We start from the raw sequence: 15,776 nt of genomic DNA, 5'->3' as shown, positions 1-15,776 counted from the left end.
CCTCAACGGTTATATGATGGAATAATTCAGAAAGTCAAAATTGGCATCTGTATATAGCTAACTGTAATCGAGAAAAGTTGTGAACCTGTGCAGAAAACTGTACCTGATGGGCAGATTTAGAAACACCAAATTTCTGCACGGCTGCATTAAAATGATTTTGAGTTAGGAGTTCTTTGGGAAAATGAGAAAAACATTAAACGATGTGTGCTCTCTCGACAGATGATAAAAAGATCATGCGATATGAGTTCTCAGGACAGATAATGGAAAGACTATGTGATATGGGTCCTCTCACAGTTGACGAAAAGAATATGCGATACCAGTTGTTGTTGTTGTTGCTTACCCTCCAGTAGTCTGATGAAGTCAGACGAGGTCCATCAAACCATTGACCCGGAGAAAATTAAGGACCAGAAGAGGAGATGAATAAATGTCCTCTTTAGAAAGTAACAAACAGTCGAGGATATGTTTAGGAGAGGCCTGCTCAGTTTTACATTTAGTGCAGACCTCGTAGATTTTATTGCCCTTGAAAACGAGAGACCCTTTATGTGGCCGCTCGGTAGTCTTGAGATTGCAGTTCTAGAAGCTCTGTCACAATTGATGGTCAGAAAGGGCCTGCTTTTTCACTTGCGTACCAGTGATGGCAGAGAGGAATCCTCCACGAATTCGAGATTTCAGTATTTATTCTGGATTGATGTTCAAGATAGGTGAGTGATTAAGAGGAAGGATAGTCATGGTTGCACCCCTCCTTGGCCAGTTCGTCCGCTCTCTCATTGCCAAAAATGTCTACATGAGAAGGAATCCATTGAAAATAAATTTCATGGGACTCGGAAATGAGCTTGAGCTTCTGAATGATAGAAACACTGCTTGATCTCCTATTGCAATCCAGTTGCATAGGTTCTGAAGTGAGCTCCTACTGTTCGAAAGGATCCAGAGATTTCCAAAATCATTGTCTCAAAGAACAGCTTCAAGGCCTCGATCAATTGCGATATTAGTTCAAAGTACAGATAAAAAAAAAAAAACATATTTTGCGATACAGGTTCTCTCCACAATTAAGGGAAATATTATACTGGTTCACCCAACAGATGGAGAATAGATATTTAGAAGTGTTTAAAATACTTGAAATCTTTTCTGTACTCACAATCTGAATAATCCGGGCTTAGGTACCTAACGTAAGCAGTGTTGGCATTACCCCAACGAGGGTTTTGTACATTGTTACAGTACCCACTGTATGCTCTGTACTTCTTTGGCCGGCAAGGAAAGTCCACCGTCAGGGGGCAATCTCGTTCTAAGGCTGTTCCTCTGACGTCCAGCGTCGGCAGTGAGTGTAAAATTTGATCTTTACTCAAATTGTACCTGAAAGAGTCAACAGAAAGTTAATAAATTTCGCAAACAGCCACAATCTGCATAATACTGGGGTGTTTATGAAGTTTTGCAATGAGTGGAGAAACTTCGTTTAAAAAAAAAGAAAAAGAGAAAAACTACTTCAGATTTAAACTGTTTTTTACTTTGATCTTTAACTCAAGACTAGGGATTGCAATATCGGACCGAAAATCCAATACCGGTATTCGGTATTTTTAAAACGTGATACCGGAATACCGATATCAATACGGTATTAGAAACTTTTCAAAAAATGCTAGAAAACATACTGTTTTGTAGCCACATTTCATAATTTTGGACAAAAATTTCATTATTTATGAAAACGTATTGTGAAAAAATATAAAATGAAGGAACAAAAGCAAGGGTAGTAAAAAGCATAATGCATCAATTGAATTGTCTCCAAGTCTGGAATTCATTTTAGTGCTCAACTTTCCTGCAGGTGAAAATACTCTTTCTGAATTCACGCAGGTAGCTGGTACTGTTAGTAATGCGCGACACACCTCCTCTAATTGCCTCGAAGTACTTCATCTGCAAATAATTCGGTCTCTTGCGGGTTGGTTTTGGATAAATCTTTTTTTTTTTTTTTTTTTTGTATTGTTCGGTCGCTTGTATTGTGCGTAGTACTTTGTTTTTAATTTGTAATTTTTCTTCAAGAGAGAATTCATTTCCAATATTAGCATCATCTTCAAGGATTTTCTCTTGATAAAAATCGACATGAGCTTGCTTTTCATTAACCCTTTGGTTTGAAATTTAGGATGAATTTGATTAAATTTCATCTTTTTTTTCATTATTTGCTATCGTTTTCTTTTCAAAATTCTTAACGATTATGTAAATATCTGAAAATATTTACTAGTTAGGTTGCTTTTCCTTTATGGCAAATTTTTAAGACACTATAAAACTGCTATTGTCTCGCCAAGCATACAGCCAAATAGCGAGACAGTACAGAACACCAATTCCGGTGAAAACAAATTACCAAAAAGAAGAGGTTTTTCTCAAAATTCAGTGCCGGTGATACAACTATTTTTAAAAATATATCCTAAAGCACTGCTGCAATTGATGGTTGGAATACATTACACATGCACAGCACAAATACGTTCGTAATTATACATGCAATTAACTTGATATTAACTTTTAATATCAAGTGAGTGAAAGTGATCAATGAAATGGAAAAAATGAAAACATGGTGTACAGTGTACACAAACGCAAGAAAATGCGATTCATCAAACCATTCAGCGATGAAAACATCATTTAGTGATCTTTCCGCTACTTTTATTAATGGATATTCTACAAGATCCTGCTTTTGAATCCAAACCTGTATATCAATGGGTTAATTTTGGCACTGTCTCATCAAAAGAGAAATGTTCGTTAAAAATAACAGCAGATATCTAATGAGTTAAATTGAAAATTCTCAAATTAAAAACATTTTATCATTTTCAGCTAATTTATTTATTTATTTATTAAAAGCATTGTACCTTACAAGAAGAATCCAGTTACAGTAGCAACAATATAAAAAAAAGCCATTAAAACAAACTATACATTTAAAATATTAAAACATAAAAACTTAAAATTGTAAAATGACAAGTTAAAAATATCTAAATCATGTCAATGAATGTTAAAAAGTTTGTAAAATTAAAAAGACGAAAATTATCAACATAGTTCCGTCTGGTAAAAATATTTTTGAAAGAAGAATGACTCCTAAGAGTCCTACTTGGGACAGCAAGTTGTATCAAATTGACGATATCTGAGCAGTCAATTAAATTATGTAGAACCTTGTAGAAAAAAAGAAGACACAAAAGTTCACGGCGTGATTTAAGAGTGAAAACATTATAAATATTACATAAATGAGAGTAAGAATAAGTTAAACATTTTTCATTATTAGTTCTGTAACATAAGTAATAAACAAATTTGGATAATAATAGCGAATAATAAATAATACTAATACCAAAAATACCGGTATTTTACCTCAGCTAATACCGGTATTACGAAATTGCAAAATAGCGCGAAATACCGGTATTCAGTATACCGGTATACCAGTATTTCAATCACTACTCAAGACTTTTTTCACGACGTTAATACACTTTCTTATTTTTGAGAAGATTTAGATGGTTTTCAGCTTTGTGCCAGGCACTAGCGCAGCCAAAATTTGTTGTCTGGGGCAGAGGCGGACTGGGTCCCCCAAGAGGGTACCAACCTTGACCTCCCAAAGGGTGCAAAAAAGAAAAAAGGGGCGCACGAATTCTAAAGCGTAAAAAAAAAAAAAGATTCAAGGATAGGGAAATGATATCCCTAAATACAATGCGGGGGACTTGGGGACCATATAAAAATATGGTACCCAAGTCCCCCGCCCCCCGCATTACGTTTAGCGATATCATTTCAATTGAAAAATAATACCAACAAAAAACAATAGAGAGCAAAAATTTAAATTTTGGATTTTTTTTTTTTTTTTTCAAACTATTTATATCTTAACCCTGCATCTTATTTTGAAAACTTTTGCATTTGGAAGCATGCGTATAGACCTAAGAGTTGCAAAAACAGAGGTCTAGCGGGATAAATAAAGGTAACGCTCTATTATTATTATTATTATTTTTTTTTTTTTTTGAATGGGAATATTCCTTCAAAAGTTTGAGGGGGGGCAAGGAAAAACCGGGACAGATATGCATATAACCATCTCTTCCTGTTCTAAGCATACTTAAAGTAATTTAATCAAAAAATATTTTCCCGCTGATTAATCGCAAAACCTGACCGATTATAAATGCTCGGCAACGTGGTCGGTAATGGCGGATTACGGATTTCTGCCGATTAATCGGTGCTTCTTTATTTAAGTTTAAAAAAAACACTCACTGACGTGACATCAACTTCGTTGTTTCCTCCGCCACCAAAGCCATCCGTGACATGTTTTTGGCTGCAACTTTCGTCTTCGCAGAGGCCGCTGCGAACCAAGCAGGACTTCCTGGCTCCAACAGTACACCTTCAAGGGAGAAAAATACGTTGATATTTAATTGAGGGGAGGGGGTGGAGTTTGGAATGTAATCATTTCGTTACATTTTATCACACATGTGTGTTAAAAAGTAACGAAAAAGCTAAAGAAAATGAAAAAAAAAAAGAAATCCCGTATCTAGCTCCTGGCATTCATTTGAATTTTGACTTCTTGAATTCAAATTATCTATTTCACAATCACGAACGGCGATAGGACCCTTCTCGTTGGGTTTCTTGTTTCTAGAAATGAAATGGAACGGAAATTGAGAAGAAACACTTACTCGTCATATTATGACTGGTGATTTTCTAGAATGGGTAATACGATACATATCTATGAAAAGGATGCGGTAATAAGGACAAGGTTATTTTGTTCATTTTGAAGCCATACACTTATCATAAAGATTAAATTTACAGCGTACACCGTTAGGGTATTTTTATATCTTTTTAATCTTAAATGATATGAATTAGTAATCTGGAAAGCTTATTTTTAGATAAAGTTTTGCTATTTAAGTTCATCTTTATAAGGGTTTTTCCTGAAAAAAATTTGATTTCACATTAAGTAAAAAAATTTTTAATCTAAAATCAGCTCGAGTTAAGCTTTTAATGAACGGAGGCGATAAGTAACCATGCTGACGAAAACTAGTCTCTCTAAGTAAATATTGAAAACAACGAGCTATACTTATTCTCGTCGTCATGGTAATCTGAAAAATCAAAGGAACATCAACATTGGTCAAGTGAGGGTGTGCCATCTATTAATAAAACTCAAAACTAATAAAATAATTACTTTCAACAATCAACCATGGATTCAAAGAAAAATGTTTTTGCTTAGATTAGGATCAATTTTTGATTAAAAGAATTTTAAGGCGGAATATCTTCCGAAAGAAATGATGTTTTATTTCTTGATTAAAAGCAGGTGAGATTGGAAATGGAATTTGATTAGTTTTAGTTAAATAATCTTAATATGTAATTCATTATTTTTGAATCACATATAGAACATTGTTTCTTTTCTCAAGGGTGTTTTTTGGTCGCTACGCCATAACTTCCTTAATATTTCATAAAACTTTACAAGTAGTGTCTCCGTGCGCTAATACTACATATTATAGTTGAATTAGCTGTCAAACATTTAAATCCTTATAAAATTAGAAAGTAAAGATTAATATCAAAAACAGAGTAACAGCAAATTAATATTCATAATGCTAAAATTTTGGATGAAGCACAACACAGAGATTTTTCCAAAACAGCACACACCATTTTTGTATATATTTTGTTCCAAAGCTCCTAATCGCCTGTCGACCACTGCTACCGCTCTGTCGACCACTTTTGCCAATTCAGATGGAGAAATCCTTGGAACTTTGGACACTCCGGCAGAGCCCGCTGCCCTGGGTTTAATGGGCGCGAATGAGACTTGTCTCTTGGTGCGTCTGAAAGATGTGGCATTCTGAGGCGAGAAAAAGGAGTTCGAACTGTCGAAGATGAGTCCTGAAACTATCGAACCGATTCCACATGTAATGAGAATCAAGCTTAAATCATATGTAATCCTCCTAAAAGTAAAAAAGAAAAAGGACATCTATTAGCGATTGTCTATAGAGTTGCAAAGAAGAGAGAAGGTCACGTTTTCTTGAAAAAGAATCTTATATAATTAAAAACTGAGCGTATGTATCTATGTATGTACCTATGTATCTATGTCTAAGTTTCTTCTCCCGAGCGAGTGAACTGACCATCGAAACAGGTATCGATGGATTCGTAATCTTCCCATCTTTATGTTTGGATATTTAACATAATCCTCCGATAATAACTAGCGGATCAATTAAAAACTATTAATTAAGACACTTAGATTTCGACATAAAATCTCTATTTTTCGAATGCTTTCCTCCAAAGTATTATTCAGTGCTTCATCTCAACTTTCCGCAACAATGCTTTTATTAAAATTTATAGCGAGAAGAAAATCATTGAGACGTAAGATTTGTTGACATTTTTTTTTTCTCGAATATGAACAAGTAAAATTCTGGGTTTTGTTTTAGAGGCTTCTCCTTTAATCGGGGGATTTAAAATGTTTACTTTTTGGTTGTTTTTTCGAAATCTGCCGCAAAATTTTACTGATTTTTTTTTTTTTTTTTTTTAAAGCCTGATTGTTGAACACGCGTCACTTGACATAACTTTTATTTTCGAGGTGGACCGTGATATTTTTCCTCTTTGTATCATTACATGGGATTATGCTTCAGGTGATCTGCTTATGAATCGATGCACTGTTCTTCAAATAAATGTTATACTTCATCTGGAAAAAATATCCTCAATAAAAACGAATTAGCAATAGGTCATCATGAAAAAAAAAACAATAATAATAAACAAAATCTACATATATGTCTATGTAATTTTTGTTTCAATATTTTTTCAATTGAAAAATCTCCTATAAAAAGTGCACATACTTGTCGTTTGGATCCATAAATTTAAATTTTAGCACCAAAATAAACATTTCCGATATCGAAAAAATATTGCTCTGCTATTTCTATGCACCGAAAAAAAAAATCTAAAATGTACAACTAACTAAACCATTGATGAAAAAATGTAATAATATGCACTGAAGTTTAGGAAGTACAAATACCTGTTTAGAAAAGGAGAAATCCAAAGAACTTACTTGGTAATCCTTTTCGACGAAAATTTGCTCATTGCTCCCAAACTGACCACAAACACTCAAACTAACCATTATTTGCCGGAGAGATCGCTCCACTCATTTCAGATCAATCAAAAGAAGCATATTCAAGAAAAAAAAAACAAAGAAAAAAAAGGAGCAGAAAGAAAAGACGCGTGTTTAAAATAAAGCCGCGAAGGTGAAAAGCGAAGCGAAAAAATATTGTTTCTCAATAATAGCTTAGTCCATCCGTTTTCAGCGGTGAGATTGAAGAAAACAAAACATCCCAGAAGAGGGCGCTGAATATAGACAGTTCACTAACCCACTGACCCAGCGATTGTTGCGTAGAAATTATTTCAAAAAAGATTTTCATTTGCCAGTTGAGTTGAGTTGAGAAGAAAGAAAAAACTAGCCATAGCAAGAAAAAAGGCAGAAGCGGTTTAAGCGCGTGAGAAAACAATAAAATCAATGCATTCGAATTCTCTTTCTCTGAGCAAGGACTATAAATTACTCGTGTTGTAAAAATATTGCGAACAATGCAGCTGGACACGTGCTTCTTCTTCGTTTTCGGCATGTGCGAATTTTCATGCAAAAGTCTAAAGATTCACAAAAAATTTATGAAGCAAAAATTTCTTAAATCATCTACTTTTAATTTGCAGAGAGCAAAAAATACGTAATACAAAAAATACAATCATTGTAAGAGCAATCAAAATTACTTATTGATCCCACCAGGGCTGCGGAGTCGGAGGGAAAATAGCCGACTCCGGCTTCAACTCCGATTCCGAAAATTTTAGAACCTTCGACTCCGACTCTGACTCCTTTACCCAAAAATCAGTCTGGCTCTGACTCCGAAAGTATTGGCAGAGTTTCGGACTTTAGGGAAAATGACAGGCTCCGTCTCTTGAACTTTAAATCTTTAACTTCTGACTCCGACTCCTTTATCTTAAAATCATTCCGACTCCGACTCCACAGCCCTGGATCTTACTTCGCTCGTTAAATCCGAAACTATCCAGGTGTTCCCAAGGGTAGGGTCCATAGCAGACTGTGTCATTGAAATTTTTAAGGGGTAATTTTGGAAGATTTCTGATCTCGTTTTTGAGGAGTCTCATGCTTGGGAACAGTGCTGCTGGATACTGGGAGGGTGCATCCCAGAATAACCTATTGATTTCGTGATTGCCAGAAGCGAGTCACGTGAAAAAAGCAGGTGTAAAATTGCAAATATATGTATGTTTGCATGCTATTTGCTCAAGAATGACGGAGAGTTACAGGTCGAGTCAGGTGTTAAAAAATTTTAGAATTTACCTAGAAATTCATGCAAGAAATTCTCATAACTAGGGAGTCGTGTGTTCGATGCCTGCCTGCTGAAGTTCCCCGTGTGCGCTAATGGTGACTGGTGCAAGTTAAATCTGTGTTAGTCACAAAGTTCCCAGTCCGAATCAGTACCTCTAGAGACCGTGCGGGGGGCCCGCTACGCGAACCCCCCGGACGGTGGAACCTAAGGCTTACAGCTAAGTGGTGGGGTGTGTGCGGAGAAAAGTACCTCTAGAGAAGATGGATCGGGGATTACTTGACTATCTTCAGGGCCCCATCCAACCGGTTAAACCACGCGTAGTGTGGGGAACCGTGAAGTGTAATATAGGATACATAGGTAAATTTATATCACTGCGTGTGAGTCAGCAACGCGCGTTGCTAACTTTCACTGTAGTCCACACTGAGCATAAATGAGCAAGGTTGCTAACTATTAGTCAGGGGTGCCCATCCCTTTCAAATACTACGGAGCAACTTGCTACTACTACGGAGCGGGTACAGACTACCATTTTAGGGTACTACCATTTTTCTTCCCCGTCAAACGAACCTACGCTTTTGGGTGCGGAAAATTTCTAAAATGCTTGGGGCTTAATAAAAAGTACCAAATCGGCCAGAAATAATGCACGTTATAGGATAAAAAATTATTAATTAATTTCATAAGCAATGAAAAGAAGTAGTATTTCAAATGCTTACTTTTAAAAAGTTTTAATGCATTTAAGAGAGTGCCGCAATCGTTTAAATTTTATCAATAAATTTTCTGCACACAATGTGGATGTGTAACAGTGTCAACGGCTTAGGGGGAGGGGGATCATGACCCCCAATGATCCTCCTCCTGTATCTACCTTTCGGCAGGAGGTATTATCTTTTTTTTTTTTTGCTAACTTTTTTTTTTTTTTTTTTTGAAGTTTCAGCTTTGGTTTAGCGTGACACCCCGACTTACTCGATTGTATTCATCATAAACGAAAAGCAACGATTTCGGAATTACTTCTTTTCGACATGCATTGCATATTTCGCAGACTATGTTCTCCCACGGAAATTCAAAAAAAAAAAAAAAAAAGCCCAATACCAAATGCCATTAAGTCACCCAAAACCATCATATTTTACAACAAAGAAATGTAACTTTCCATTCAAGAAAACAACATTAATCCTTTGTTTTCCACGCAGTGGAACATTGCTCGTTGTGTGACAAGGCACCCCATACAACATCGGAGCTTTCATCGAAGGCTTATCTCAAGCAGAAAGTTGGATATGTTCCACTTGAGTAGTGCAGATCTTTCTTCGCCATGGTAAAGATGTGTAAAGAACAAGCGCGGGGGAAGAACCATGAAAACGTTGCGATAACATTCTATTATTCCGTCCACCCATTAACGGTGTTTTTATGTTCGATCCAGATTCACATTCTGGGAAATGGCAACAGGGTGATCGTCCTTTTCCTCAAAATAAAATCCCGAGAGAAACAATGGAATGGGCCTGTGCACTATTTTGTGTGAATGTGTTGAAGAAGATTATCTTTTACGATCACAATCTAAAAATACTGTTTCATTTCGGCTTGACAAAAATATTTACCAATGATGATAAGCTAGGAAAGCTCGAAGCAAAAAATTTTAGTTTTTTTATTATTATTATTATTATTATTATTATTGCACGGCAGATAGAACAGAGAAAGAAACTATCGTTACACTTTTAATGATTGATCAGTGATGCGCTGAAATTATTTTTGGAGTTACGTTACACTATAAAGGAAAATTGAAAACTAGAGAATGCAGCTTATAATTTTGCTCTTTTGAAAATGGTTAATAAGGTGAGGAGGACTTGAAGGATAATAACTGGCGTTACCAGATTTTATTTTTTATCTCATCAAAAATGAAATCATTAGTCTGATTTGGTACCGTACGTTTCATTACATATCTCTCACTCTCATGAACAAAGATTATTTTTATTTTTTGTAGAAAATTCTCAGTTCATTAACTTTTTTAATGCTAATTTTTAAACAGAACCATGGAAGGTCGACCAATGTGTCCATGTAATTTAAAGCTGTAAATGAGTATAATTCAAAATTATGATAGTGGGGGCATAAGTGAAAGGATGAAATATTTACTTTGCTTTTAGCGCGACTTATCTGGTTATGTTTTAATTATGTAGTAAAACATGTAGTCTATTCCAATCAGAAAAAAATTTCCACCGAAGATTGAAACATATGACTAAATAGGCAATTTTCAATAATTGGGTAATTCCACGTCAAATCAATCAAGAAAAAAATAAATTTTTGACCCAACCATTTCCTATTTTAGCGAAAATTGGTTTGAGGGATCCATATGACAAGATAAGTTATCCTGCCGATTTTTAGGATTTTACTTTAAAAAATTTACGAAGTACAGAGGGCTGTTAAAAACCTGAAAAAGTGCGGAAAAAAAACGAAAAGTTTTGACATTCAGATGACTATAACTTCTCTCCTAATTATAATAGAATAAAAATTCAAAAACCATTGAAAAGCTAAAGAATAGAGCTTTCTACTGATATAAAACACGATTTTCTTACGACAGATCTGGATTTGAATTAAGTTTTAAGTTAACCTTGAATATCTCAAAACATGCTCCCTTAGAATTTCTTCAAAAAAATATATTTTATAGCTCTAACACTATCCTTCCACTACACCAAAACTTAGACTGGGAGTGCAATGGCAAGGTATTGAAAAAAAAAATCAAGTATGATCACATGTTTTACATTATGGAATTCCATATGTTAGGTCAGTCACCTTCTTGACCTCCTCCCATTTCCAATTTTAATGAAATTTCGTGTGAAGGACTCTACAACAAGATAAGTAATCCTACCAATTTTCAGAATTCTACTTCAAAAATGTTACGAGATACAGGGCTGTTAAAAACTTTAAAAGTGCAAAATAAACGGAAAGTTGTGACATGCAAATGACTGTAACTTCTATCCTAATAACAGTAGAAAAAAATTTGAAAACTATTGTAAAGTTAAAGACCAGAGCTTTCTATTCGTGTAAAACAAGGCTTTCTCATGACAGGTTTCAGATTCAAAGGCATTCACCTTAACTTTTGACCTTGAATATCTCAAAACAAGCCCCCTTAGAATTTTTCCAAAAAAATATATTTTATAGTTCCAACACTGTTCTTCTACTACACCAAAACTTAGACTGGGATCGCAATGGCAAGAGATTGCAAAAAAGTCAGAAATTGTTTACGTATTTTTGTTTCATGTTTTACATTAATTCTGTCCGAATATTACTGTTTGAATTTTATTTTTTTAATTATGTTAATAATATGTATGTTTTTAAAGAAATTCTAAGGGGGCGTGTTTTCAGACATTCAAGGTCAAAATGCACAGTGAATTGAACCCCATGGTGAACACTTGAAAACGTTCACATCGTTAACGCACGGTGAACCTTGAAACTTAAACTTGTAGTGAGAAAGCCATGTTTTATACCAAAAGAAAGTTCTATTCTTAAACTTTGCAATGTTTTTAAAGTTTTTATTCTACTGTAATTAGGTTAGTAATTATAGTCATTTGCATGTTACAACTTTCCGCTTATTTTGCGCTTTTGAAGTTTTTAGCAGCCCTGTATTTCGTAACATTTTTGAAATAGAATTCTGAAAATTGGCAGGATTACTTATCTTGTCGTATGTGTTCTTCTAACGAAATTTCATTAAAATCGGAAATGGTGAGGAGGTCAAGAAGGTGACTGACCTGACATATGGAATTCCACAATGCAAAACATGTGATCATTCTTGATTTTCTTTCAGTACCTTGCCATTGCAATCCCAGTCTAAGTTTTGGTGTAGTGGAAGAATAGTGTTAGAGCTATAAAATATATTTTTTGTTTTGAAAAAATTCTAAGGGGGCACGTTTTGAGATATTCAATGTCAAAAGTCGCCCGGTGAATGTTCTTGAAATTTAAACCTGTCGTAAGAAAGTCATGTTTTATATCAGTAGAAAGCTCTATTGTTTAGCTTCACAATACTTTTTAAATTTTTATTCTACTATAATTAGGAGAGAAGTTACAGTCATTTGAATGTCACAACTTTTCGTGTTTTTCGTACTTTTTCAGTTTTTTAACAGCCCTGTGTTTCGTAAAATTTTTAAAATAGAATTTTAAAAATTGGCCGGATTACTTATCTTGTCCTATGTGTCCCTCACATCAAATGTCGTTAAAATCGAAGATGGTGAGGTCAAGAAGGTGATTGATCTGACATGGAATTGCCCAATTGATACTCACTGTAATATTTTGTTGTAAGTAAAAAATTATTTTTGGTATTATAAAATGATCAAGTTCTTGTTATTTACATTTCAAACATGAATTGAGACCTTCTAAGATTCGGTGCAGTAATTATTTTGTTAATATTAAGCTTATTTGTATTTTAAATATTTTGTACAATTAGTTAAGTACATGCGTGGCAAAGTGAAATAGTTTATTTCAGGTACTAACTCAATCATTTACTAAATCACTTACACATTCATTTATTAATTAGTTCATTTACATTTTTCAGTTAGTAATTCACTTATTTATTGATTTATTTATTTATTTTCTTATTCATTCACTCTTTTACTCACTTATTTGTTTTTCTTCATAGATGAATTTATTTTTTTAATTTTTTGTTTATTGCTCCATCATCTTTTCATTCAGACATTGAACATTTTATTTAGTGATTCCTTTGATCAAAAATGTTTTTGTAATCAAAAAGAAAATACTTTATTCGAAAAAAAAATTTTTTTTTTCACTGCCCGTTGTCCCATAAAAAAAAGTGAAAAATTTTTCCCTTTTTTTTTTTTTTTGAAGGCGGAAAATTTACTGCCAAAATTAAAAAATAATGTTTCAATGCAAGTTTTGTAATAAAATACAATATTCTCTCTTTATGTACTGTAATTTTCAAAACGAATTTCCAATTTATTCATTTTGAAAGAGCTCAGTCATCTCTACATTCTCCTACATTGTTCCGGGTATTGGTAAAAATAGTGCATTTCAAGATGTTAAAATTTAAATGATTCCGCTCTATATATTGCGTCATAACATATATCTTTTAGTTATAATGGATTAGTGAAATTTCGAGTAGAAAGATACGCCTCTACTCTATACAATGAAATGCATAAACAAATCTGCATTTTTTAAAGAAAGTTTATCCTTTTCAGTATAAGATGATCAGAGAAAAATCGACAAAGTATACTGACTTAATATTGGGGGAATGGTTCTGTTATGTCTTGGTTGGATTATCTACAGAGCGGTCTAGAAGTGGGTACCTAGAAGTCTTAAGAGCCAATAACGTCGGTAGAACCCCATCCATGTCGTAACACTACTGAATTCCGCGACATGTTCTCGCAGTTGTTTTACGGAAAAACATCTCCGAATCACCGATACTCCGCAAAACATGTGCGAGAACGTGGCGCAGAATTCAGCCGTGTTACGACATGAATGGTGATGTACCGATGTTTATGTACTCTTAAGACTTCAAAGTAACTGTGTATTAAAAACATTAACCCCATGACTAATATTAAATGTTGAAAATTAAGCGGCGACATATGCCCATTTCCCCGACCACTCTGTACAACGATTTTTGTAGTCTTATCTACATTCCGAATGTACATCATTCTAAATTCAGGAACTTATAAAGAAGAAATGGAGATTCCCAACCCATGAAGATGAAAATGTAACTTTATGTTCATGGTTTATCTACAAGGGATGTTTACTTCTTTAAGCATAGAATATTTCAACGTTTTCGCAAGACCTTCAAACGAAGTTATTTTCAGTGATATGAGATATACCATATCTTCAAATTATAGAAGAATTTGAGTGGGAATGGACCATTGGCAACAGAAAAATCAACAGAAGAGGTATTCAAACCTTGTAACGACTTTCTAATGTCACAGGAAACTCCAAGAGAGAAAAGAGTGAAGCAGTGAAAAAGAAAGCTGAAAACTTAATAATAAAACCCGTCTACAACAATACTGTTGGGACCTTAAAAAATATTGTTATAGACAGATTATCGTTATAGATAGTGTGATTATTTATGCTGAAATTTTGCTGGGACCAAGAAAAATATCGTTATAGGCAGGTTTATTGTTACAAACAGTATCGTTATACACAGGTTTCACTGTATGTGATTTATTTCAATTTACTGAACTTTTAATAAACCTTCTTCATCCTTTAAGCAAGCGCTTCAACTAACAAATTTTGTTCCAAATTTTAGAAATTTTTAAAAAAGTAAAAAAAGGACTTATCCAATAATGTGCCACAGCATAAACTTAGACGTTCCGAACTTAAATTTTCGTGTAGGTGTGTGAGAAAGGAGGAGGGGGGATTTTCAATTTTAAGAATGTAACTCAGATTTTTATCAATGATAAAATATGAGCATGCAAGCACAGATATAACATATGCATATAATGGGAAGAGTCATTAAACATCATTTAAAAAAAAGTATTCTTCACAAAATTGCAATAAAAATATCAATTTTGTAATTTTGTTCTCAAGTTTGTCGAGCTGTCAGACAAAATATGCCGGATAAGGAAATTTTTTGGGGAGGTTTCTGTGATCTCCCATGACCTCCCATCGAGGCGCCCCTAAGAATGAATTTGAGCATCAGGGATGTAGGCTGTTCTTTTTTAAATTTATTTATAGCTGTCACTCTAAATGATTTTTTTTAATGTCTTTTCAAAAACTGCTAAAAATGATGTGAAAAACGCTCCCAAAAATATTCTTTCTGCTTCTGATTTAAAAAAAAGACATTACTTGTCTTAGCTGTCAGAGAATTGTTTTAAAAGCTCATGTCCTCCAAAAACTTACGCAAAATTAGGCTCCCCATCCGTCAGCACTCCATCATCTAAAACAATAATGCAAAAAGCATTTTCGTTTTCAAGTTAGTGCTGTTGTCAGCGTGTTTCACTGACAACAGCATGTCGTGAGAAAAGCAACCTAAATGTGCAACTGAAAGCAGGCACAAAGTCACGAGTGACTATATGTTAACAAGCACAACAATGGAATAAGTTTCGTTACTTCCGGCACTCAAAAAAGGGGGCAAGAGCACTTCTATAAAAGAAATAGCTATTGATGACAGGTGTCTGTTGCCAGGAATTTAGATTCCATTTAATGAACCGCATCATAATAAATCCACGCTCGTAGACAAACTCGATGGACTTCTTTGTCCTCATGCTTGATGACAGTCTTTGGTGACGAAAGTATTCCGCCAAGTCTCGTGGTAAATATGAAACGGGGAAGATATCCTTGAAATGATAACGAAGAGGCAATAGGATTGAAACAGGAAACCTTCAACATTAGTAATTTAAAATATAATTCAAAGGAAAATAAAATTCCGGAACAAAAAATAGAAGCAGAAATTTTCCAATGGGGTTGTTTCCTTTAGTCAAAAGTAGTATTTATTGTCACTGAAATTGATAGAATAAGGAAAAAAAATAACATGGACCCAGAAAATACTTTCATTTTTCCAATAGTTATTTTTTAATTATTTTTTTAAAA

At 34.2% G+C, this 15,776-nt stretch overlaps 1 protein-coding gene across 1 annotated transcript in view; it reads right to left on the bottom strand.

Moving 5' to 3' along the window:
• LOC129225022 (uncharacterized) overlaps positions 1-11,061 on the bottom strand; it is a 73,187-nt gene extending 62,126 nt beyond the window's left edge. Inside the window, exons 1-4 of the mRNA XM_054859569.1 lie at positions 11,043-11,061; positions 5,599-5,835; positions 4,216-4,342; positions 1,136-1,350 (exon numbers count right to left, since the gene is read on the bottom strand). Of these exons, the coding sequence (XP_054715544.1) occupies positions 1,136-1,350; positions 4,216-4,342; positions 5,599-5,835; positions 11,043-11,061 (598 nt within the window). The remainder of the gene's footprint in view (positions 1-1,135; positions 1,351-4,215; positions 4,343-5,598; positions 5,836-11,042) is intronic.
• Between the last annotated feature and the right edge of the window lie 4,715 nt (positions 11,062-15,776).

The sequence above is a fragment of the Uloborus diversus genome, chromosome 6, assembly GCF_026930045.1.
Source record: "Uloborus diversus isolate 005 chromosome 6, Udiv.v.3.1, whole genome shotgun sequence".
In the NCBI taxonomy this organism is placed as follows: Eukaryota; Metazoa; Arthropoda; class Arachnida; order Araneae; family Uloboridae; genus Uloborus; species Uloborus diversus.
Note: the sequence above shows the minus strand (reverse complement) of the source record. Positions and strands in the feature narration are given on the sequence as shown.